The sequence below is a fragment of the Mesoplodon bidens genome, assembly GCF_964165515.1.
Source record: "Mesoplodon bidens genome assembly, chromosome: 2".
In the NCBI taxonomy this organism is placed as follows: Eukaryota; Metazoa; Chordata; class Mammalia; order Artiodactyla; family Ziphiidae; genus Mesoplodon; species Mesoplodon bidens.
In genome coordinates this window covers 118,807,484-118,831,992 of record NC_138177.1, presented here as the reverse complement: position 1 = coordinate 118,831,992, position 24,509 = coordinate 118,807,484, and the positions used below count along the sequence as shown (strand labels likewise).

General features: G+C 41.5%; 1 protein-coding gene across 6 annotated transcripts in view; it reads left to right on the top strand.

Moving 5' to 3' along the window:
* The window catches only part of AK5 (adenylate kinase 5), a gene marked incomplete at its 5' end in the record, with an annotated part of 255,112 nt that overhangs the window by 164,486 nt on the left and 66,117 nt on the right, over positions 1 to 24,509 (top strand). For 5 of the 6 annotated variants that reach the window (XM_081225212.1, XM_081225213.1, XM_081225210.1 and 2 more), the window contains 2 exons: positions 20,848 to 20,890; positions 23,080 to 23,124. The exons of the other annotated variant lie outside the window; for it this stretch is intronic. In XM_081225212.1, coding sequence (XP_081081338.1) covers positions 20,848 to 20,890; positions 23,080 to 23,124 — 88 coding nt within the window. The remainder of the gene's footprint in view (positions 1 to 20,847; positions 20,891 to 23,079; positions 23,125 to 24,509) is intronic. 6 annotated transcript variants of the gene reach the window in all.

Genomic DNA, 24,509 nt, shown 5'->3' with positions numbered 1-24,509 from the left:
GAGGAAGAGTCTTTGGTTTTCAGCCCTTTATGGTCCACATGAGATGGCTTATTGTTCAAGCCTGTGTTTATCCACTCAAAAGTGGACTGCTGCACTCACAGCAGGCACGCTACTGTGACCAGCTGGACCACAGGGGCAGTTGAGATCCCAGCCATCCACCTTCCAAACCCACTATTGGTCTTGGTGCTTCCTGGGACTGTTGGTGTAGGAGTGGGGTCAGGTCCCCTCAATTCACAAACTACCAACCTTTTTGTTGGAATATTTGCACTTTCCTGTCTGGGAAAGGCAGTACTGGCCCATTCCCCTCTCCTCAATTCCTACTTTAATCGTACCCTTTCTTGGACAATGCTACTCCTAGCGCTTAGCATTCTCTTGTTTATTTATATTTGTTTTTGTAATGAACCAACAGCAGAAAATAAGACATGATTACTTCTTCATCACATATCTGACTAGCTTTATTTCTAGAGATTTTTAATCATTTTGATTTTCATCAGCTTTTATTTACTCTGAGAATGATTGCAGTCAACTGATGTATATTTAAATTCTATAAACCAGACCATAGCTATCTGGTTGGCTTTATGTTTTCCAAACAGATTTCAAATAGATTTACCAAAGCAGGAAATTAATATTTATTAATTTATTAATAAAGAAAAAAACATTGTCAGTTGAATGGATAGCACTTCTTTCTACTTGCAGCTCTTCACTACGGAAAGTGAAGTCTGGGCAAAACTATGTTTTAAAAGCTCTCTAGGAGATTTTAATGTGCAGTTGGCATGAGACCCACGGCCACTAGCTTAGAAGGCTGATAGCTGAAAGGGATCAAGTGCCCAAAAATAGTAGAGCAGATCAAAAGCACCAGGAGCTTTCCAAAATGTAAGAAAATATGATCTTTTCAAATTTGTTTAAATGTGAAAAATGTGTGCCAGTTCATGAAGGTGACCCCAGTCAGAGTAAGTGTAAGTGGGGTGCCAGGGATTTTGCAAGTTCTGTACTTGCAAAAGTTTTTCAGCAAAGTGTCTGGTGGAGAAAACAACCAGAGAAGCTCCTAAAACAGCAAATAATTTCTCAAGATTTACAGTTTTTAAATACCTACAAAGATTAGACTGTAGTCTCTGAACTTGCAGGAAAATGGGGCTAAACCCCACTCCAAAAGCTGTTTCCCCTCTGAGCAGGGAGAGGTCTCATTTGACATCAGCCTGAATAAAGACTTCTCAGGGGACTTCCCTGGTGGCACAGTGCTTAAGAATCCACCTGCCAATGCAGGGAACACAGGTTCCATGTCTGGGAAGATCCCACATGCTGCAGAGCAACTAAGCCTGAGTACCACAACTACTGATCCTGCGCTCTAGAGCCTGTGAGCCACAACTATGGAAGCCCCTGTGCCTAGAGCCCATGATCCATAACAAGAGAAGCCACTGCAATGAGAAGCCCACGCACTGCAACAAAGGGTAGCCCCAGCTCACCGCAACTAGAGAAAGCCCGCGCACAGCAATGAAGACCTAATGCAGCCAAAAATTAATTAATTAATTAATTGATTAAAAAAGACTTCTCAGGAGGTTAACAGACTGTGTTCTGGTATTACACCTGCTGGAGCAGAGCCACCTGAACATGGGTACATTTCCCCATCTCCAAACTTGAGCTGGGGCCTAGAAGGTGCGTAGGATTTGACCAGGCAGAGAGCGTGTGTGCAGGGAAGAGAGAAAACATATGAAAGCACAGACTTGAAAGAATGAGCAGGGCCCACAGTTCCAAGTAAGATTACCAAGCATCACAACTTGCCTGGCTCTGTCTTGATTTAAAGGCTGAAAGTTCCACATGCTGGGAACCCCTTGCTCTTGGCAAACAGTGATGGTTGGTCACTCTAGTCTCAAAGAACGATGAGGAGTGGTGTGCAGGGCATCACTGAAGTCTAAAGCCTGCTCTTCTCACCTGTCTTGTGCAGCTTGTTCTGAAGGCCTATAAAATTCCTCTACATGGGCCTGTTTGACCCTCTTTCCAGTGTCTGGGGTCTGATGTCTTCCTCTCTAAAGTTTCTTTTATTTTTCTGGAGCACATCCTGTAATAGCTTCCCTAAAAACAGCTGATGGAAGGTAAAAATGTTTGTCTTCCAGTACTAAATGGTTTTACTCTTTCCTCATAATTTTCTGATGGGTTACTGGGTATTTAATCCAAGAGTGGCAGTCAGCTTTCCTCAAAATGTTGAAGGCTGGGCTTCCCTGGTGGCGCAGTGGTTGAGAGTCCGCCTGCCGATGCAGGGGACACGGGTTCGTGCCTTGGTCCGGGAAGATCCCACATGCCGTGGACTGGCTGGGCCCGTGAGCCATGGCCGCTGAGCCTGCACGTCTGGAGCCTGTGTTGTGCAACGGGAGAGGCCATAACAGTGAGAGGCCCGTGTACCGCAAAAAAAAAAAATGTTGAAGGCATCATGCCATTGTCTTCTACCTCACCGGACTGCAGTCTGGGGTTATTCTGATTTTCCATCCTCTGCCATTGTGACCTATGTCTTCCCATCCTCCCTCCATCCCTGGAAGTTTTTAAAGATCTGAAGTTTCACAGTGATGTGGCTTGGTGTGGATCTTTTTTCATTCATTGCACTGGGCATTTGATGTGACCTTTCAAGGTGTAGACTCAGGTCCTTCAACCTTGGAACATTTTATAATCTTTTTTTTTTTTTTTTGGCTCATTTTCTACCTTCTGCTATTGCTGTTCTTGCTTTTTAGTTAATCCTTTTTTTTGGCCGCGCCCTCGGCATGTGGGATCTTAGTTCCCCAACCAGAGATTGAACGTGCACCCCTTGCATTGGCTGGGCTGAGTCTAAACCACTGGACCACCAAGGACGTCCCCTGTTCCTGCTTTATTGGATGTTAGGCTTCCTGAATTGACCCTCTCATTCTCTTCTCCCATTTTCTCCCTCTTAACTTTTCTATTACGTTTTGCTTTCTGGGAAATTCCTTAACCTCACATTCCAATTGTTCTACTGAATTTATTTCAGCTATTATATTTTTAATTTTCAAGAGCTCTTTCTTCTTTTCTAACTGTTCCTTTCACATGTCATAAGTTTTTATTTTGGGCTGTAATATTTCATATATTTTCTGAGAATAATAATGTTTAGATTACTTTCTAAATTTTCCTCATTTCTTACATTATTTTTATTTCTTTTGGATGTATTTTGTTTATTTGGACCCCTTTCTTTCATATTCGAAGGTTTCTTCCTAAATTTTGGGATCCACAGCTGTCCATTTATATTAAAGGCGAGGCAGGTTAACAGCTCTCTGTGCATGGGGGCTCTGAAGTAGGAAGCTTTAGTCCAGCATGGTCAGGCAGTGTATTAGTTTCTTAATACTGCTATAACAAATTACCACAGACTTAGTGACTTAAGACTGCACAAACTTATCACTTATAGTTCTGGGGGTCAGAAGTTCTTAAAGTTGAGATATCAGCAGAGCTGTCTGCCTTCTGGAGGCTCTAGGGGAGAATCTGTTTCCTTGCCTTTTCCAGCTTCCAGAGGCTCCCTGCATTCCTTAGCTTGTGGCCCCTTCCTCTGCCTTCAAGGTCAGCAGTGTAGCATCTTCAAATTGTCTATCCCTCTCCCTCCCTCCTTTCTTCCCTCTCTGACAACTACCACTTTCTTACATCTCCTATTCTGACTCTGACCATCCTACCCCTCTCTTTAAGTGTTCATGTAAGGGCTTCCCTGGTGGCGCAGTAGTTAAGGATCCGCCTGCCAATGCAGGGGACACTGGTTCAAACCCTGGTCCAGGAAGATCCCACATGCCACGGAGCAACTAAACCCATATGCCACAACTACTGAGCCTGAGCTCTAGAGCCCACGAGCCACAACTACTGAGCCCACATACCACAACTACCGAAGCCCATGTGCCTAGAGCCCATGTTCCACAACAAGAGAAGCCACCCCAATGAGAAGCCCCCGTACCACAGCGAAGAGTAGCCCCCGCTCGCTGCAACTAGAGGAAGCCTGCGTGCGGCAACAAAGACCCAACACAGCCAAAAATAAAAATTTAAAAAGGAAAAAAAAAGAATTCATGTCATTATATCTACCCCTACAGCTTCTGAGTCAGTAAGTCTGAGATACAGTCTGAGAATGTGCATTTCTTACAAGTTCCCATGTGATGCTGATGCTTCGACTCCAGGAACCACACTTCGAGAACTACATACAGATCTAATGCGTACCTATGAGCATTGTCTTGTTCACCTCTACACCCCCAGCACCTAGCACAGTATTTGGCACATAGTAAGGCCTCAATCGATGGGAGCTATTATTATCATCATTACTAATATAAGGAGCTGGGACAGGAAGAAGAGATACTATTTAAATTTATCTTAAGTTTCTTGAGCTAGGAAATAGTTGCTTAAATATCTGTGACTTTTGAATCATTAAAATTTTAATTTTATTTTAAATTAAATTAAAAAAAATTTTATCCTATTTTAAAGAAATAAAGCTTAAAATCTTTTATCTGGTACTGTGCACGTACCAAGTGGAAACACTGACATTCAGAGAAATCTGTGAAGGCTGTAAATCTCAGTCTTCCAATAAGCAGAGTGATCATTTCAGGCCTCAGGTACATCTAGAATCTCAAAAATACGACACAGTTCTAGATCTTGTCCAAGAATATAAATAAAAATTTCTTTAATAAAAGAGTCATCAAGGGCTTCCCTGGTGGCGTAGTGGTTGGGGGGCCACCTGCCAATGTGGGGGATGCGGGTTCGTGCCCCAGTCTGGGAGGATCCCACATGCCGCGGAACAGCTGGGCCCATGAGCCGTGGCCGCTGAGCCTGCACGTCCGGAGCCTGTGCTCCGCAATGGGAGAGGCCGCAGTAGTGAGAGGCCTGCGTACAGAAAAAAAAAAAAAAAAAAAGTCATCAAGACAGAAAAAAGAACACATTCAAATGCAGGGACTGTGTCCAATGGATGCTGATAAAGTGACTCGGACCTTAACAGAATGGGTCACCATATGCACAAAATAAGCAAAGGGGTAGATAGAGATTATATCATTCCTAGCTTCATTGCAAAAGATGAATCAAATGAAGAGCTTTTAAAATGATAATAAATGTCACAGGAAATATACAAAGCATGACAAAGAAAGAATGGATATTTTTATGTAGACACACTCCTCCATCCTTTAAACAGGGATTTCTTACCAAACCCAGATTAGAACATTCATTTATTTGCTCATGCACATTAGCACCAGTAAAAATGAAAAAACATAATACCCATTGTCTTTTGGAAGTTAATTTGCCAATCCTGCCAATCTACATTTCAAGTTGGCTTAAAATGATTCAGGGGGTCAACCAAAATATACTAGGAATATCATTTGAAGAACAGAAAATTTTCTTTGTAGAAGGACAAACAGTAAGTAGTCTTTGTAGAAGTACAAACAGTAATTTTCTTTGCAGAAGGACGAACAAAGTAGAAAGCATTTCTGACTTTCTAAGACTATTTCCTGTCTTTCCAAGGTCCATAAGCTCTTATCCTACTAAAAAGTTGTAGACAAGAGACAAGATGGTCTATATTATCCACATCATAAACTTTACCATTACAGCTTCCACACAAGAAGATGAACAGGCCAAGGAACACTTTCACTGTCTTGATCTGGGTTAACTTGGCCTGGCACGTTGTAGGTGCTTAACAAATATTTGTTGAATAACTGGATGGACGGATGGATGAATGGATGGGTGGATGGGTGGATGGGTGGAAGGATGAATGGATGAGTTATATGTAAGTCCTGAATTTTCTGTTTAATATTTTTTTTACTTGAGTAGTACATGTTTATTTTATAGAAATTATAAGATGTATTTAAAAGGAAAAGGAAGGGTAAGCTGGGATGAAGTGAGAGAGTGGCATGGACATATATACACTACCAAATGTAAAACAGAGAGCTAGTGGGAAGCAGTTGCATGGCACAGGGAGATCAGCTCGGTGCTTTGTGAACACCTAGAGGGGTGGGATAGGGAGGGTGGGAGGGAGATGCAAGAGTGAGGAGAAACGGGGATATATGTATACGTATAGCTGATTCACTTTGTTATACAGCAGAAACTAACACACCACTGTAAAGCAATTATACTCCAATAAAGATGTTAAAAAATAAAAAGACAAATACTGTATGATATCATTTACAGGTGGAATTTAAAAATTTTTTAAAAACCCAAGTTCATAGATACAGAGAACAAATTTGGTGGTTGTCAGAAGCAGGGGCTGGGGGGAAGTAGGTGAAATGGGTGAAGGGGGTCAAAAGGTACAAACTTCCCAGTTATAAAATAAATAACTCCTGGGGATGTAATATATAACATGGCAACTATAGTTAATAATGTACTGTATTGCATTTTTGAAAGTTGCTAAGAGAGTAGATCTTAAAAGTTCTCATCACAAGAAAAAATTATAACTATGTATGGTGACAGGTGTTAACTAGACTTATGTGGTGATCATTTTGCAATATATATAAATATCAAATCATTATGCTGTATACCTGAAACTAATATATGTCAGTTATACCACAATAAAAAATAATAAAAATATTTAAAATGAAACAAATAAAAGGAAAAGGATCTATAACCATGGACCCACATTTAAACCATTTAATATGCTAACATTTAAATTTTTACAAAGAACTTTTGTGTATACATACATTTTTATAAAAATGGGATCACAGTATTTCTTCTCTTTAGTTGCCTATTTATTCACATAATACTATGTTGTGAACCTCTTTCAATACTAGTCAATATGCTTCCTCACCATTTTTGAGTAGTTGCATAAAAGTAGAAAAAAACACAATAATCTTGGAATTTTGTAAGTCTCTATACCTTAAAATAATAAAACTGGATTTGCTGAAAATATTCTTGAGATAAGCTAGGAATATTATTATTAATAACTTGAACCCTGCTTTAATGAAGAAAAGTAATTTATATCAATTCTGTGGTAAACTGCATTGCCTCAGGTTATCTGAAAATTTTTTCTCTTGACTAATTTAATTGTATCCCTGCTGCCTTATCTGAAGCTTAACATCAAATCCTTTCTTATGGCATGCAAAGAATTCTGATCTTAATGGATAATCCTGTGGGATTATCATAAATATGGATTAGTTGGGCGTGAATTAATGAACCATTTCAAAAAATTACAGGAGAATGTGGGAGGGAGGACCTTCTTCTTCCCTCCTAATGTTTGAGGGAGGCCCGATAACTAGCACCCCTTCTCCCTGCCTGACTTCTGAACAGTTGAGAATTCTCCCAAACACTCCCCCTCTCCTCTGGAGAGGAGTAAGTGACCAGAGCTCAGCAGAGTTAGTCTGTTAATAATAAGTTAGGCCCACATTGATTTAGTGCTTTTATAAAGCATCTCATCTGAGTCAAGAAATTGTCAATATATCAATTCAACAGCTACGTATTTAACACCTACTAAATTCCGGACACAGTGCCAGATTCTGGGGTTACCAAATTTAATTAAGATTCTCTTAGTCCTTACCTTCAAAGATCTCAGGCTTGTGGGAAAGATAAGCATGTTACAAAAACATACCCTCATTATGTGTGTACCTTAGTTAAGATTCTTTTGGTTGCAAGTTACAAAAACCTGTTTAGCTTCAGCAAAAAGGTAAACTTATCATAAAGCTTTGGGGACCTCTCACACATCCAAAGAAGAATGTACCCAAGCACTTGGAACAATGCTGGATTAGGTGCTGAAAGGCCATTAAGAATTTCCCTCCACTGTATGTCTGCACCCCTCTATGCATTACCTTCTTTTCTCTCTCTGCAGACCTGTTTCTTTGCTAGTCGTATTTACATTGTGGTCTACTAACTGGTCCAGCCAACACAGAAGCCAATCTCTCTCCATCTGAATTCATAGGGAAGGATGTTAATTGTCCAGACTTGGTGTGGGTGCACTGCTGATCCAGTCACCGGTGGCTAGAGTCACATTTTAGGGGCAGGATGAGGGCTGATCAGAGAGTCCAATAAATGTTCATTGCATTGAGAAATTATAGAAGTGCTATGAGTTAGTGAGGAGGGAGCCACTTACTATGTTCTATGTTCAAGGCACTGTGGAAGATGAAAAGATAAATAAAATTCACAACTAACTGAGAGTATGATGCGGTGTGCACTCTCACAGAGATATAACATGCTCTGTGAGCACATCGGAGAAGGAGATTAATCCCAATGAGAGGAAGGAGAGAGATTCTTGAGTTCAGTCTTAAAATGGGCCTTCTAACAAGAGGAGTTGTAGGAAGCTAGGCAGGTCATTCTAGGTAAAAATAAAAGGCTGAGTATCGAGGTTGGAAATGGCTGTGCGCACAGGGGAACAGCCAGGAGGGTATGTGGGAGCAGACAATGACACAGATGAGCCGGGAGGGGTATTGTTGACTGGCTGGCAGGTCCAAATCCTGATGAAATTTCTAAGCCCTCTCTCCCCAGGACATATTTTTCTCATTCATGAAAGCAAAGTGCTGCCACTTCAGGTCCCTATGGAGAGAGAATACTGATATCAGGCCAGGAAAAAAAGCAACAGCTCAAGACTACCTTTTTTTAAAAGCTCACTGCCACTTTCAGTAGATGAAAAATGTGTATCTGCAATTCACTGAAGGCAGTGAGTAGTCTGTTCTTGAGTTGCTGTGGCAACTGCTCAATTAAGTGAAAAAAAGGAAGAAAAATGTACTCTAGTTGTTCTTGAGCTTAACATTCTTTTTTTAAAAAGAAAGAAAGAAGGTAACGTGTGGTGAGATATTTTCCCCAAGTCTTTCCTAAGACTCTGCGCCTCACTTTGCATTTCAAGTAGCGTGTCCTGCTTCCCTTTCCCTGCCAAGCCAGATGCTAGGCCTGCTGTCTTCGTGGTTGGGAACGTGAGCCCCAGATTTCATCTCAGAATTTTCTGAGGTAACATTTGCTTACTTCCAACTTCCACGGAAGGCCGCTTTTATAGATTTCTATTGTTAAGGTAGTGGAGTGGATCCTGTAAGGGAAAAGTAGGTGGGAATAGTGGGTGGGTTCTAGCACCCAAGACTTAGAACATTAAACAAGAGATGTTACTTTTCTGAAGACACAAAAAATAACTCCTGCCTGATATACTAAGAAACAAAGGATATAATAAGAGCACCTTAGATGTGTACAATAATTTGCTATTTATAAAACTTTTAATTGCCTCATTTCCTCTTAGCCACCACCCTCTGGTGTGGGCATTTCTCTCATCACTTTAGACAGAAGGACACCTCTAAGCCATGGTTCAGGGAATGATCTTTTTTGTGTGTGTGTGTGGTACGCGGGCCTCTCACTGTTGTGGCCTCTCCCATTGCGGAGCAAGGGTCCGGACGTGCAGGCTCAGCGGCCATGGCTCACGGGCCCAGCCGCTCTGCAGCATGTGGGATCTTCCCGGACCGGGGCACGAACCCGCGTTCCCTGCATCGGCAGGCAGACTCTCAACCACTGGGCCAACAGGGAAGCCCTCAGGGAATGATCTTAATACAACACGGAACCAATCATGTCACGTCTCTGCTTACAGTCCTCAATACCTCTCTGCCCTTTGTTCCTGGGGTAAGACCTGAGTCCTCACCGTGGCCCTGAGGCCCCACAGGATGCCTCAGCGCACCGTCCTCCCAGCCTCCCGACTCTGTGTCCAGCCCTGCTGGCCTCCCGCGACTCCTCTAGGGTGTGGTCTGCTCCTCCTTTGCAGCAGCTGAGGGCTCTTCCTGCTGAGAGAGGCTTGTCTTTCCCCACCCACCGTCCCCTCTTGCCCACTTGGCCAACTTAGCGCCCAAGAAGCTATAGTTTTAAATGTTGGTGCCCAGGTTTTGGAATCAGACGGACCTGAGTTCGAATCTCAGCCCTCACATTAGCTCCATGACTCAGGCACCTCCCTTAACCCCTAAGACACAGCTTCAAATATGTAGACTGGGAACGATAGCACCTTTTTCAGTAGGCTGAAAATGAGAAAATGCCCAATAAATGTATTTATTGTTATTATAACCAATATGATAAAATGACGGAAACATTAGTTCAGGGTTTAGAATGCACTGAAATGCTTTTTTTTTTTTTTTAAATAAATTTATTTACTTACTGATTTTTGGCTGCTTTGGGTCTTCATTGCCGCACGCAGGCTTTCGCTAGTTGTGGCGAGCGGGAGCTACCCCCTTCGCTGCAGTGTGCAGGCTTCCCATTGCAGTGGCTTCTTGTTGCTGACCATGGGCTCTAGGTACACGGGCTCAGTAGTTGTGGCTCGCGGGCTTAGCTGCTCCACGGCATGTGGGATCTTCCCGGACCAGGGCTCAAACCTGTGTCCCCTGCATTGACAGGCAGATTCTTAACCATTGCACCACCAGGGAAGCCCCTGAAATGCTTTTTTAAAGTTGTCTCCACTGCCTACTTCACCTGTTAGCACTTTCCCCCCAAAAAATAACTCTGCACATTGGGGTGTTATTGCACCAGCAGGTTGGGGTGTTTAGAGACGCAAATTCTGTACCTGGAATAGTCTGGAAGTTTATCCGTGAACCATCGAACTTGCTGATCTTAGTCTGTCCCCAAAGACTATCAATGCAAAGAGGTATTACCACACAGGGTAGCATTAAGTAAACAACTCACATCTTAAGTGGATGATAAGGAGTATAAAGGAATCATAATTTGTAATGGAAAAGCACGAAGAGCAGCAACAAAGCATCCTTCCTGGAAACTGTAAGACTGCCAGTTTCAGCACGTGTACATGCCGGACCTGTATAGCGGCCAAATGCTTAGAGTACTGAACTAGAGTCCTCCAAAAGCTCTAAAACATGCTGATTTTAAGTCTGGATTCTGAACATTATTAACCTTTAATAACTTCTGTATCAATTAGTGGTAAATGCCTTCAGGTAGAGGCAAAAACTGAAATTCTATATATTTGCACCTTTGTTCACCCAAGAAAGGATTTTGCAACCGTGAATAAATTCAGTAGGATTCAGTGAGGTTGCCTGCACGTAACCTAACTACAGTTGGCTTAAACAATTTAAAAGGTGGTTTTCTCTCTTAACCACAGTCCAGGGATAAATGGTTGTGGGGTTGGTGCAGCAGTGGCCACACACGGTCAGACCGGTTCCCTCTTTCCTATCCGTCCTCCTCGGCGTGTGGGCAGACCTCCCTTCAAGGTCGCAAGATGGCAGCAGTGCCTCCAAACAGCGCTTTTCCCCACACAACCATTTGCAAAACTGGAATGGGTGAGTGAGGCTGATTCTCCCCGTGTGTGTCCCTCTCTCTTCTGAATAGGGAGGAAATCTCTCCTCTGAAGCATCCCCCCGCCAAAGATTGCTTTTTACATCCTTTTGGCCCAGATTTGGCCACAAGCCCGTACCCATCATGCAGAGGATGGGAAAGCAAGGATTTGGCATTTTCAGCATCTGAAGAGGGAGGTGGCTGCAGCCTGCAAGAAGAAGGTGGGCTGTTGAGTAGGGGTCTAGGGGTGTCTGCCAAAGGGCTTAGGGAGGAGGGCAGAGGAGGTGGCCCTGGCAGAGCTCTGGTGCCTTCCATGCCACCTCCACCCAGAGTGGCTCCATTCTTCTTCCACATAGAATCCTGCTCAAATAAAAGCTTCCGTGGACAAACATCATCTGTAACCCTTCGCCGCAAACTCAAATACCTAATATACTAATACCTGATATATGTCAGTGAGTCAAAATTATTTGTTCACTAGTACATTCCCAGCATCCAGAATAGTTCCTAGCATATAGGAGGAGCTTGTATTCATTTCCTATTGCTGCTATAACAAATTGCCACAAACTTGGTGGATTAAAATAACACAAATTTGTTATCTTACAGTTCTGGAGGTCAGAAATTCAAAATGGGTTTACAGGGCTAAAATCAGGGTACCAGCAAGATAGCATTCCTTCTGGAGTAGTTGGGGGAAATCCATTTCCTTGCCTCTTTCTGCTTCTAGAGGTTGCCCACATTTCTTGGCTTGTAGCCACCTTCCAGCAATGGCATCACTCCGACATCTTCTGCTATCACATTTTCTCTGATTGCGTCCATCCTGCCTCTCATAATGTTTCCTGTGGTTACACTGGGCCCACCCAGATAATCCAGGATGATTTCCCCATCTCAAAAACCTTAACTTAATCATATCTGCAAGTCACTTTGGCCATGTAAGATAACATATCCACAGGTTCCAAGAATTAGGAGGTGGACATCTTTGAGGATGTGCATATCATTCTGTCTACCACAGAGCTCAATAAATATTTGTAGAATTGTTGAATGAGCAGTAGAATCTCGGCATTGGAAGCTGGTTTAGATAGCATGTAGTCTAACCTCTTACAAGGTCTAGGAATCTCCTCACTGGCAGATTCCATGTCTGCTTGAATACTTCTGGTGCTGGGGGCTCTCCACCTTCCAAATTAACCTTTCCACTGTTGGACAGCTATAGACCTTAGACATTTAGACCTTTCTTCCTTAGGTTACTTCTGCCCTTCTTTCTGGAGAAATCTACACATTGTATCTTCTATATGACTCTTCTTCCCCAATTTTGGAAAAAACAAAATGACATTGTCTTTATCATTTACAGATCTTCACTTAACACACCTCCATCTCAGTAACTGGGGTTACAAAAAGATGAAAGACAGCTTCCAATCTTCAAGGGGGTTATTGTGAAAGTGAATCCTACACATAAGAAGTTAAATAACAATACAGTTAAATGAGTTCATCCATGTTAAGTGCTCAGTACTGTGCCTGGCATGTAACAAGTGATCCAAAAACGTTACCTGCTCCTGTTGCTGTTATTACCATTCACAGATGCTCTGGGTCAAATTACTGATGCACCTGGAGTTCGCTGATGCAGCAGTGACTGGAGAAGGCTCAGGGAGGAGGAGGGATGGGAGGAGAGGCAGAATGTAAACAAACTCAGGGTAAAGGGGAAGGCATTCCAAACACAGAAGGCAGGTGTTCAGAGGCCAGATTAAACAGGTCAAGTTCTAGGAAAATGAATAGATTTATTTATCTCATGTAGGGTTTATCTTAACTAGCTTGGGCAAAACAGCATGAACTTGGGCTTCCCTGGTGGTGCAGTGGTTGGGAGTCTGCCTGCCAATGCAGGGGACACGAGTTCGAGCCCTGGTCTGGGAGGATCCCACATGCCGTGGAGCAACTAGGCCCATAAGCCGCAACTACTGAGCCTGCGCGTCTGGAGCCTGTGCTCCGCAACAAGAGAGGCCACGAGAAGTGAGAGGCCCGTGCACTGCGAAGAAGAGTGGTCCCCGCTTGCCACAACTAGAGAAAGCCCTCGCACAGAAACGAAGACCCAACACAGCAAAAATAAATACATAAATTAATAAACTCCTACCTCCAACATCTTCTTTAAAAAAAAAAAAAAAAAACAGCATGAACTTTATCCAAGTTGTAGATAGCAGCTGTAGATAGCAACTGCCCCGCTGTCTCTCCAAGCTCTCTCCTCCTGAACCCTTCCTGGGACTTGTAGAGACTTAAGCCCCATGGTCTCAAGTCTAGTGATCGCTTCTAGTGGAAAGAACACTTCTTTCGACCTGCCTCTTTGATTCCCAGCTCCAGCCTGGAGATCATCTTTAGCTCCTCTTTGCTCTATGCTCCACGGCCACTAACTAACCCTGTCCCACTCCTCACTCAGCCTTACCCCCTAAAACCTGAAGGAACTGAACACAGACGTTGAAGCTGGAGAATAACAAAAGTGAGAGAAGTAGAGGCAAGGTCAGAGCTAGACTGTAGATGTATGGGTGGTCCATGGAAAGCTGTTTGTTGCATCTGTAATAGTGATAAGCATGAAGTACTTCAGGCCACCGAAAAAGCAGGGGGCACACCCGTGACGAGCAGAGGACTCAGAAGGAAGAGGAATCAGCAGGAGTTTGCAAGGAGTTCTTCCAACCCTCCACTTGCTCACCCCATCCAGATACGCCTTCTCCCAACCTTACTTCCTTTTTAAAGAAAGATGGTGGGACAAAGGATGATGAATGATTCTGTGCAATATTTTCCTCTCTGAAAAACACATGAACACACATACAGTATGCTTTAATCTAATAATCTGATTTGCCATTTTGCTGAGGCTGTCTCATAAAGAGCCTATATCCTCATAGCATCTACAAAAGTACCCAAGACAGGCCAATATGCTCTGTAATTCCCAAAGATTCACACTAAGCTTTGCCATTTTATTTCTGTTTCATAAGGAATCAGAAAACAAAAGTGGTAAAGGCCAAATAACTCTCCTTGGTAAAACTCTAGTCAGGAGTGACTTTATGGCCAACATTCACTTTAAATGAGATGAAATCAGAATGAGAACTTTGGTCCCTTCTTTAAACCACAAGACTTGCAAAGCCCTAAGGCTAAATCTGGCACATGAAGCCAAGACCAAGTGTTTCCTCTGTACTCTTCCAGCAATGAGTTGAGTTGGATGTATTTTTGAGATGATGAAAACAGGAACTTACAGGAAAACATCAGGGAAAAACTTCTTTCTTTAAAATTTCTTACTAGAGACACAAACATTTCAATTTATACATAAAAGAAGAAAAATACCATTCCTCCTTAAGAACTAGATCTGTAAACCACTATTTAAAGTAGTTCATGTAGAGAACCTGCAATTTAATAAGATGAGGAAAAGGCTAGCCTAGCATCCCCTATATTTTTTCCTCCCTATTTACTCAATTATACAAATACTTCCACAGCAAGACCTCTAATTGTGTAGACTTCAGTGAAAGAGAAATGGAACTTGCAGTAAAATAAATTATTGGGTGTAATTAAATTACATACCATTTCCCATACTTTTTTTTTCAAATTGCCCATTACTTTAAATGAAAACATTTTTAGAAAAGAACTGTAAACACTCAAAGCATTTCTCAAGGACCATTCTCCCTTCTTCCTGCTGATACAATGTAGGTTTTGTTCCATTTTCCAATATTCTCCTGCTGAAGATCTGAGGAATTTCAAAACTTCATTCACCAGTAAAACTTGAGAGTTCCACTTTCAAATCACCTGATGAACAGGATCCAGCTTCAGTCCCTCTTTTAGCAGATGAATCCATCTTCATCTCTATTCATGTTACACCATGAGCGTTCCCTACCCTTGTGTAGTGCAGTCGCTCGATACACTCTGTCCTCCTGCACTTGACACACAGACAAGTCATCATGCTCCTTCTGGGGCAGCAGGAGAGGTGTTTAGAACACGAGCTTGGGAATCAGAAAACCCCACTGGCTGGAGCATCCTGAACAAGTCACATAAGCTTTCTGAGCCTGAGTTTCCCCATCTGAAATATGGGAAATAGCAAACCTGCTTACCTGCTAGTGTTTTCTGGAGGATCCGATGAAATCACACATATTACAAACACTCCAAATATTACCCAAATAGCAGTTCCGATAACCATTTTTAAAATTGTTTATGTGAGGTGTTTTGCTGTTTTTGTTCCTTAACAGGCATAAAGAAAGAGAATCCAAAAGTCTCATTTTCAGGTTCCAAAATGGGGAAATGGTACTATTTTATTTATTCTTTTTTACTTATTCTTCTTTCCTGTTAAGATTCTGGTTCTCAGTAAAGATGAACCCTTCTGAGAACTGCAGGACCTTTTGAGCCTCAACCCCAGCCCTACTTCCCTGCTATTGCTTCTTATAATCAGAGATAGTGTCTTTAGACAAATTTAAATAGAAAATCCTCATATGCTAGCATTTCATGGTTCATGATTCTCCCAGAATTTGGATGATCTGCTTAGAACTAGTTGAAGTAAGAAAAAGTTAGAAAACACTGCTCCTCACATTGTCTCAGAAACGACAGAATCTCTTTGAAATCAATTTTTTTTGGATTTTGAAAAGAAATTAAAAATGGATTGTTATCTGTGCTCAGTGCCAGAGAAAGAAAATAGTTTTTTCTTTGCAGTATTTGTGAATTTTAGGGCCAAAAATTAATCTTTGCTGTGGCATTTTATTGTTATATAAAGCCTCTTTCTCATAATCCCACTTGAAGCTATACACATTTTTTATGCCAAGAAACACACACACTGGTTGTTGTTTTTTTTAATTTATTTTTTGGCTGCATTGGGTCTTCATTGCTGCGCACGGGCTTTCTCTAGTTGTGGCAACCGGGGGCTACTCTTCATTGTGGTGCGCAGGCTTCTCACTGCGGAGGCTTCTCTTGTTGTGGAGTATGGGCTCTAGGTGCATGGGCTTCAGTAGTTGTGGCTCGCGGGCTCTAGAGTGCAGGCTCAGTAGCTGTGGCGCAAGGGCTTAGTTGCTCTGTGGCATGTGGGATCTTCCCGAACCAGGGATTGAACCCGTGTCCCCTGTATTGGCCGGCAGATCCTTAATCACTGTGCCACCAGGAACATCCACACACACACTGTTTAATACAAACAAGAACTAGGAAAACACTCCCAAAATGACCTACTACTTCCCTCTCCTTCCCAGGGGAGGTTTGTTTTGTTGTCCCCAAAAGGATTTTAAAAATCAACACCATCTACTCAAGGAGGGGCAGTAGAGGATCTGATGACTGCCCCCCCCACACACACACACACATAACAGTAAGAGGATGCTGATGAGGAAATGTAGCTTGGTATCAGGGCACTAGGTCGGTCCTCAGCCCAGCTCTGCACAGCAGTGGAAGCTCAGATACATCCCAATCCAGTGGTGCAACAGAACTTTAGTTACATCATTCCTATCAGGGTTGCAGCAAGGATCCAGTAAGATTATATCTGTAGAAATGCTGCCAGAGCTGTAAAGCACTGTTTAAGTGTCAGCTTCATATTATGACATGATCTGCTTGTGACAGGGGCGCTGGTCCCATAACCAGGAGCAGATGCTGTGCTGACATCAAAGCAGGATGAAGAACTTCACCATAGATGGAGAACCATCTATGAAGTTATGTTGTTTTGATCTTGCTCACCAAAAATTCAATAATTCAAGGCACTGGGAGTGACAAAACATCCATATCTCAAGGTGAAGATAATAGGACCTCTGATCCAAAAGGAAAACACAAACACACACCAATTAGCTGCTCTTCCTACAAAGAATACCAGAATCCAGCCTTGCAGAAGTAGTTGCTTGCCTACAGATCCACGCAGGGAAGTAAAGTTGAATTCAGGTTGCTTTTACTCTCCTTACGGCTCTGGCTTGACTGGGAATGAGGGATAGAGACCAAAACCAATCTGTAGTCCAAATCCAGCTTCCCCATAAAGCCACCAATCCTATCCTGAGGTTCTAAATGTGTTCAACAGGATTCTAGATTTCTCACCATCAACTACCAATATATTATCAAATACCTAGCACAAAAAAAATGTGGCAATGGGCTTCCCTGGTGGCGCAGTGGTTGAGAGTCCGCCTGCTGATGCAGGGGACACGGGTTCGTGCCCCAGTCTGGGAGGATCCCACATGCCGCGGAGCGACTGGGCCCGTGAGCCATGGCCGCTGAGCCTGCGCGTCCGGAGCCTGTGCTCCGCAACGGGAGAGGCCACAACAGTGAGGGGCCTGTGTACCACAAAAAAAAAAAAAAAAAAAGTGGCAACCTGAGTTGGGTTTTGGGGGCTAGTGGTTTTACTGCAGGCTTTCCTACCTTCACCAGTATTAACAGCATCATTGCAGGCTATGTCTGGGTTCCAGACTAGTGAGTCACAAATGGCACTTACATAAATCTGTGCCTGTTTTTGTACTACCTCTCTTTGTAAGTTTCTTCATATTTGGTATGCAGCTTCATGCCCCCAAAGCCTAGTTTTACACTGCAGAAAGTCTTCTATGTCTCACTGTACCAACAAAGCCTAACCCCGCATTCAGACTTACAGGCAACAAAGGGCTTAGTGGATAGAACAGCAACAAGGTAAAAGGCTGCAACCCCCAGAGGCACCCACAGGTACCCAGGGTGGAACTCCGTTGTTAGTGGGTTGTGTTTTCTCCAAGAATGCCTCACAGAAGATGCAGCTACAGTGGAACTGGATATAAACACCTTATCAGCCATTTCTCCAAGAAGCTTATCTAACATTTTGCACCTTATATAACTGACATTCTGAAATTAATGCCTCTTATTCAGAACACACCTAGCATTTGAAAAGAAAAGAGAAAAGAATTAGGGCCCCTGGAGGCTGTATGACATCTTTTCACCAAAACCAGAAGTGTTTGCCTTTCACTGGTTGTTTCATGTATGTGTGTGTGTTTAAGATGTCAGATAAATTTTATCTACAAAAGATCACTTGTGAAGTTTATTGAGCATTACGGGAAAATAACACCCTGCAATCAAACATCCCATTCACCTGGGTTTTCATGTCAGTGAGTGCAGTGCAGCACTTTCCTGATGGAGAGTTTTTGACGGCTGCATCTATGCTCCAGAAACTTGTTCACTATCAATGCATTCATGGAAATGAATCTGGGACTCATCTGAAGCACTTGGGCAAAGCAGAACAGAAGACTGTGAATAAGAGCTGTGGATAAAAGCAGGTCAGACTCAAGAAGCCAAATAAAGGTCAGAAAGGCCCTTTTACAACCTGGCGCATTGTTTTATGAATTCAGAATAACCCTGATCAAACTCCCAAGACATAATAGCCAGGTACAAGAAAGATCTGTTACAGTTTGGTCTATAAGATGGGTGTAAGTCTGATAATTCAACAATAGTATTAAAAATTGAGAGAAAAGACCTCATGGTTTCCTCTTAACATTACCTGAATATATTCAATAGCTGTTTGACAAGCAATAAGCAGAGTCTGATTAAACGATTCTTTTCCAGCAAAGGCTATTGAGCCTCTTTCTATGTAGCTGCATCTTAGGCAGACATATTAATTTCTTCAAATAGGTCCCTGTCTCAGGTGGGCTTCCCTAGAAGCAGAGGCTAAGATGGGGATTCTTTGCAAGTGTGTTATTAGGTGTGCTCTTGTGAGACAGGGAGAGATGCAGGATAGGGCAGGGGGGAGAAGCCAGCTGGATATTAGCTTCAACTTGATCTCAAGGGGACCCCTGGGGAACAACTTATACCAGAGTCATCCCAGCTTGAGGGAGGGACCAGACTCCTGTGTGCTCTTAGCAGCAGCTGGGGGATGGGTGTACCAGCCAGCTGAGCAGCAGGACACTAACAGATCCACTATGGTAGCTAAGATGATGGGACTAAATCTCTAGGAGCCAGACTGTGTGTTAGGAGATGTGGTTCTCATTCCAACCCTGGCCTCACTAAGGACATGATGATATGGCCACGGGGCCCTCACATGGCCTCTGCAACTACCAATTTCCTCATCTGTAAAATGGGAGAGCAGGGGTGGTAGAGTAGGATTAGACGGTCCTTGCATAATGTGAAATGCAATGATTTCAGTAAGGGAAGTGGGGGGAGGCTCACTGAGGAATAGTGGATGTTTTTTTCTATTCATGGAAAGCAGAGTTAATTAATGTAAATGTGTCCCTGAATAACTAGTCCATTGACTACTCTTCCCTCACCTGGAATAGCTCTGGATACACAGGCAAATCTAGGAAGACAGGCAACAAAGTTGCCCTGAAGGCGTATGTTCTAAAAAAGGATGGCAAGTTTCTGTTTTCAAATAAAATGCTTTTGTGGCAGTTTACCTAAAGGGAGCATTAATACAACAAGGCAACCTCATTTAACTGACTCCTGTATCAAAGCAAATTAGAGGCAAGAGGCTGGAGTAAAGCATGAGCCAGAGGCTGTCCCTGAAAAACTACACAGCCTCTAGGGAGAGCAGTTTGGAAACATCTATCAAAATTATAAATACATTTATTCTTTGCCTGCACAGCACGCTCTCTGAGAATTTATCCTACAGGTATATATGTGTGAAATGACATATATATGAGTTTATTCATTGTGCTACTTTTTCAAAAATAGTCCAAGATTGTGAACAACTCAATGGTCCATCAATAAAGAACTAGTTAAAAACAATAACAACTATGGTACCTTCCATACAGTGGAATACTGTATAACCCAAGAACATCTGTATGGACACAGAAGGTTCTCCTGGATATATGGATAAGTGAAAAAACAAAGGGAAGAACAGTATTATCATATTAGTATGTATATTATAAACACATATGCATATATAATATGTCTGCTTCTTTCTGTGTAATGGAGGTAATAAGATCATATAGTTATACTCAAGTGTATCCTTAGATATCTAGAAGTCAGTTTTTGTGTATCTGGAAAGATAACCAAAAAAAAAACTTTTATGAGTGGTTATCTCTAAGGGATGAGGGAGTGAGAAGGTGGGATGGATAGAGACAGAGGTGGGAGTGAGAAATCTCACCAATGCCTTTTTACAGATTTCCTTTCTGGATTTTTTTTCCCAACCATCATGGGTTTTTCTGTAAGGAAAAGGGAGGAGCTGTTTGATTAAAAAATAAAATGGAAATTTAAAAGGCAAGCATCAATCAAAGCTGGCCATCCCAACCTCCCTTATTTCATGCTTTCATTCAGGGATTGGCAAACTGAGGCTGTTGGTTAAGTAGTGAGACCATATGGCTCACAATGCTGAAAAGGTTTACTATCTGGCCCTTTCCAGAAAGTTTGCCAAGTCCAGCTGTAAATCATGGAGTTGTCTGCAAAATAGCTGTACTCCTCCTATCAGTGAGGTTCAAGTACTTCTATCAGTTTTGTCTTCTTTACATCAGCTTTTCTGACCACAGAGAGTTATACACCAAGGAAAAAGGCAGGATATTGCACCTATTACAAAGAGCATGAACTCTGGGGACAGACAGCCCAGGTTTAAATCTGGGCTTTGTCCCTCACTACTATGTGGCCTTGGGCAACTAACTTCTTGAAATCAGTATGGTTTTCATCTGTAAAAGCTGGGTAATAATGGTACCTCCTTCACAGAATCGTTTTGGAAGGTTAAGTATGTTAATGCTGGCAAGAAGTTTAGTACAATGTCTGTTAGTATTATCTAATATTTTGATTTTTTATAAACAGGGTGATGACCAGTTAAATGTGTTTGAAGAAGACACCATAGGAGGTGAGCTTTCTTTACTGATCAGACCAAAGTTGTCATTTTAGTAGCTCTGAGCATGTCTTTTTTATTAAACACCACTAAGAGATAATAATCTACCAACAGCTTGTACTCTTCCCTTAGCCAGGGAACATGATTAAGATTGGGACTCTTTGGCTCTCTCTCCTCTTGATCCATGTAAAGAATCAAAGGGACACCTTACTAAGAGGTGCATTTCCTTACTGCCCAGAGAACATGAGTCCCAAGATGCTCAATGAACAGAGGATGCTCGGTTAAAATACCCAATCCCCTTTGGAAGATTCAAATGTATAAGAGCACAGCAAGACTTCCACATGTCCTGTAGGAAAGAGAGGTGGCTATCTTTAATTCACCATTCTTCAAATTTTATTGGAACACAAAAGTCTTTTTCCTGCATCGTGGTTACTACTCTGCAGTGTACCATTGGGATGCAACCTAAGAAACACCCAAATTATACTGCTTCATAATTTTGTCATGTTAAAAGTCTTGCCAAAACTAAAAAATCCAACCATAATTAGCTACACATGGAACTGAAAATAGATAAAATTATGTGAATTTGAGTTTGTTCAAAAAAAGATAAGTTTCATGATTGCCCTAGAAAAAAATACCTTCTATCATTTCCACTCTGAAATAACTGTTGTTATAATTATGGTCTGTGGAAATATATTTACATTGACTGGGAGCATATACAAGTAAGTGAATTGGCTTTCTAAATAACCCCAGCTCTAATCCTGCTGCTCCAGGAGCATGAGGTAGTAGATAAAGTGTCATTTGATGATGATGGCAAGAGCAGTACGTAAAAATTGCAGTCACCAAATGACATAATGGTGATTCATGAGGAAAAGGCACATAAACATGAGCCAAGTGCAAATAATCAACTCAGCCCCAACTGGATGGGGATTGACTGATTGCTGAATAAAGTTTCCTTTCTTCCTGGTTATAAAATTAACACATTCGTGTGGAAATTTTTTTAAGGTAGAAAATAAGAGCCATCTAAGACCTTATGACCTCTAAATAATCATGGGTAACATTCTGGTTTATTTTATTGCAGTGTATTGTCTATATACCTATTTCTACCTAGTTGAGAATACATGTGTATATACAAACATTATCTCCAATATTTTGTACCTATCATAACATAAGCATGTTCCCATGTCATTAAAAACTCTCTATAAACTTAATTTGTAATAACCACATTGTATGAACGTACTATCATTTTATGAATGTACCACCATTAATTTTTAAAAATAACTAGTAATTTTTAAAAAATAACTATTTTTTTAAACTGGAATAAGATAACCATACTAATACTAACAATAATAACCACTTTCCTAGATCACAAATACATTAAATGTTGCTCAGCTTCATAAAAGTAAACTAGAAGAAAGAAGTAAACTAGAAGTATGGAGAACATGAGATGACCATTTGGCTCCACATGTTAAAAGCATCAATCTATCTGCCTTTAACAGAAAGCTCCAGATAATACTCGATTTTTCCAGTCACCATGGGCTACTCTGTAAAGAGACTGAAGCACCTGTTTGATTTCAGAGAACAATAACAAAAAATCCTTTCATGTGAAAACCAAATGGTTCCAGACCCCCAAATTCACCTCTTTCCTCTGTTTCCAGCTCTTTTCCCCTTGTCTTCTTCTTCTTCTACCCCAACTCAATTCTTCATGCCCTATTCCCTCTCTCTCTCTCTCTTCTCTCTCTCTCTCTCTCTGTCACTCTCTGTCTCTATCTCTCTCTGGTAGGGTTGGGCCTTTCACTCAACTAATAATGGATTCCTGCAAAAATGTAGCATTGTGTATATAAATGAACCACTTCGTGATTACCTACTACATCATGTGACAACTGGAAATCTTTTAGGGCTCCACAAACTCTGAAGAGTTTTGCACTTTGCCAAAAATCCCTAATCATTCCTTTGCCTTCAAGCAGTGGTTCCCAAGATTCAGTTCTCACTGACCACCTTCATGACTTTTATCTCTATGCTATCTATTCTATATATATTATATAGAATACTGTATACTATAATATATAATGTGATAGCATATATTATACTATACTATATACTATATAATACTATATACTATATAATACTATATACTATATAGTATAAAACCAGGGTTTCAATACAGTTTTTCTTTCTGTATAACTTAAATTATTCTTATTTTAAAGGTTTCACGGAAGATTTGAGAAAGTGTAAAATTATCTTCCTGATTGGTGAGTAACAGCCCTCAAATTTTCAAATGTAATTGCTAATAATAACAGTGTGGTAAGGAAAAAAGACTACTCATTTCTCAACCTGTTTTGAAGTCTTGGCCCTTTTTTAGTCAAGATTACACCCCTGAGGCTTCTGGATCATTCCTTTCATTTATACAGTTTTATATTACTTTGGCTTTGTATCTTTTCAGCATAGACAAAGCAGGACTCTAAGGAATATCAAACTCCTGAGTTTAGCTCTATGATAATAAAATGCATTATAATCCCACAGGTAAAAGGATGCCTATGTCTGTTAAAATCTAACACCTTTTCTGTTTGAACAATGACCTGCTCTTCCCTAAACTAAGTACATCAGTAACCACATATTCAAGTATCCCTTAATAACCATACCCTGCATTTCATACAGCTAACAACAAAAACAATCTCGTTTGTTTTATGCCCTAGTACAAAGAAACTCATTGGGAAACAAATTGTGGGATAAAATTCATTTCGGATTAACCAGCATTTTCTGAGCACCTATTATGTTCCAAGTTATCTCCTTTAATCCTTACACAATCTTATAGGTTGGCGGTCCATCCCTATTACATATCTAGTACACAGACAAGAAAAGTGAGCCTCAGAAGGTTAAGCAACTTGTCCAAGGTCACAGAGTTTATTAGTATGAGAACCAGATTTCCAGTTTTTCTCTTGGGAATAAATGGGACTAGTTGCACAGCAGTAAAATTACATAGAATAGGACAAAATATCGTTACATCACCTCCCAAAACTTAGTGCTTTTCCCTCTAGCTAGTCAAGTCTATAGAAAAGTTAATTCAGTCACTTAACACTGTACATTTTTCAGAAAATACCTTTTTATATTCAGAAATAATGAAAAGGTCCACGCCTCCTCAATGAGTGGGAAAAAGAATGGTTATCAGCACCCTAGAAATATACTCAGATATACTTAGAATCTTGCACCCTAAAGTCAGGATTCTTCCTTGGAAATCTCTCAGTAAACCTCCCTCATTTTCAGATGAAGAAACTGAGTCACAGAGAATTTAAGGGGTTTGAGGCAGGTCATTCAAACAACTGGTGGCAGAGAGGAGACCAGGGCCTATGGCTGTGGTTCCCCATTTTTGGGCCCTCCTCACCCCACCACTGAGTTATGTGGGTTGTCACCCTAGACGGTCCCCCACATTTAATCATCCACCAACTACTTACTGAATATTGGACCCATGCTGGGCAGTACAGTGAGCAGGGATCAGAGAGTTTCCATCTTAGAGGAAAAGGAGAACTAATCAAATTATTATCACAAACCTTGAAAAGCAGTGGGAAGGAAACAAAGAACTGAAACAGCGAACAAGCAGGGTGAAGTGTTTGGGGTAAAAATGGGTGATCAGGGAAGG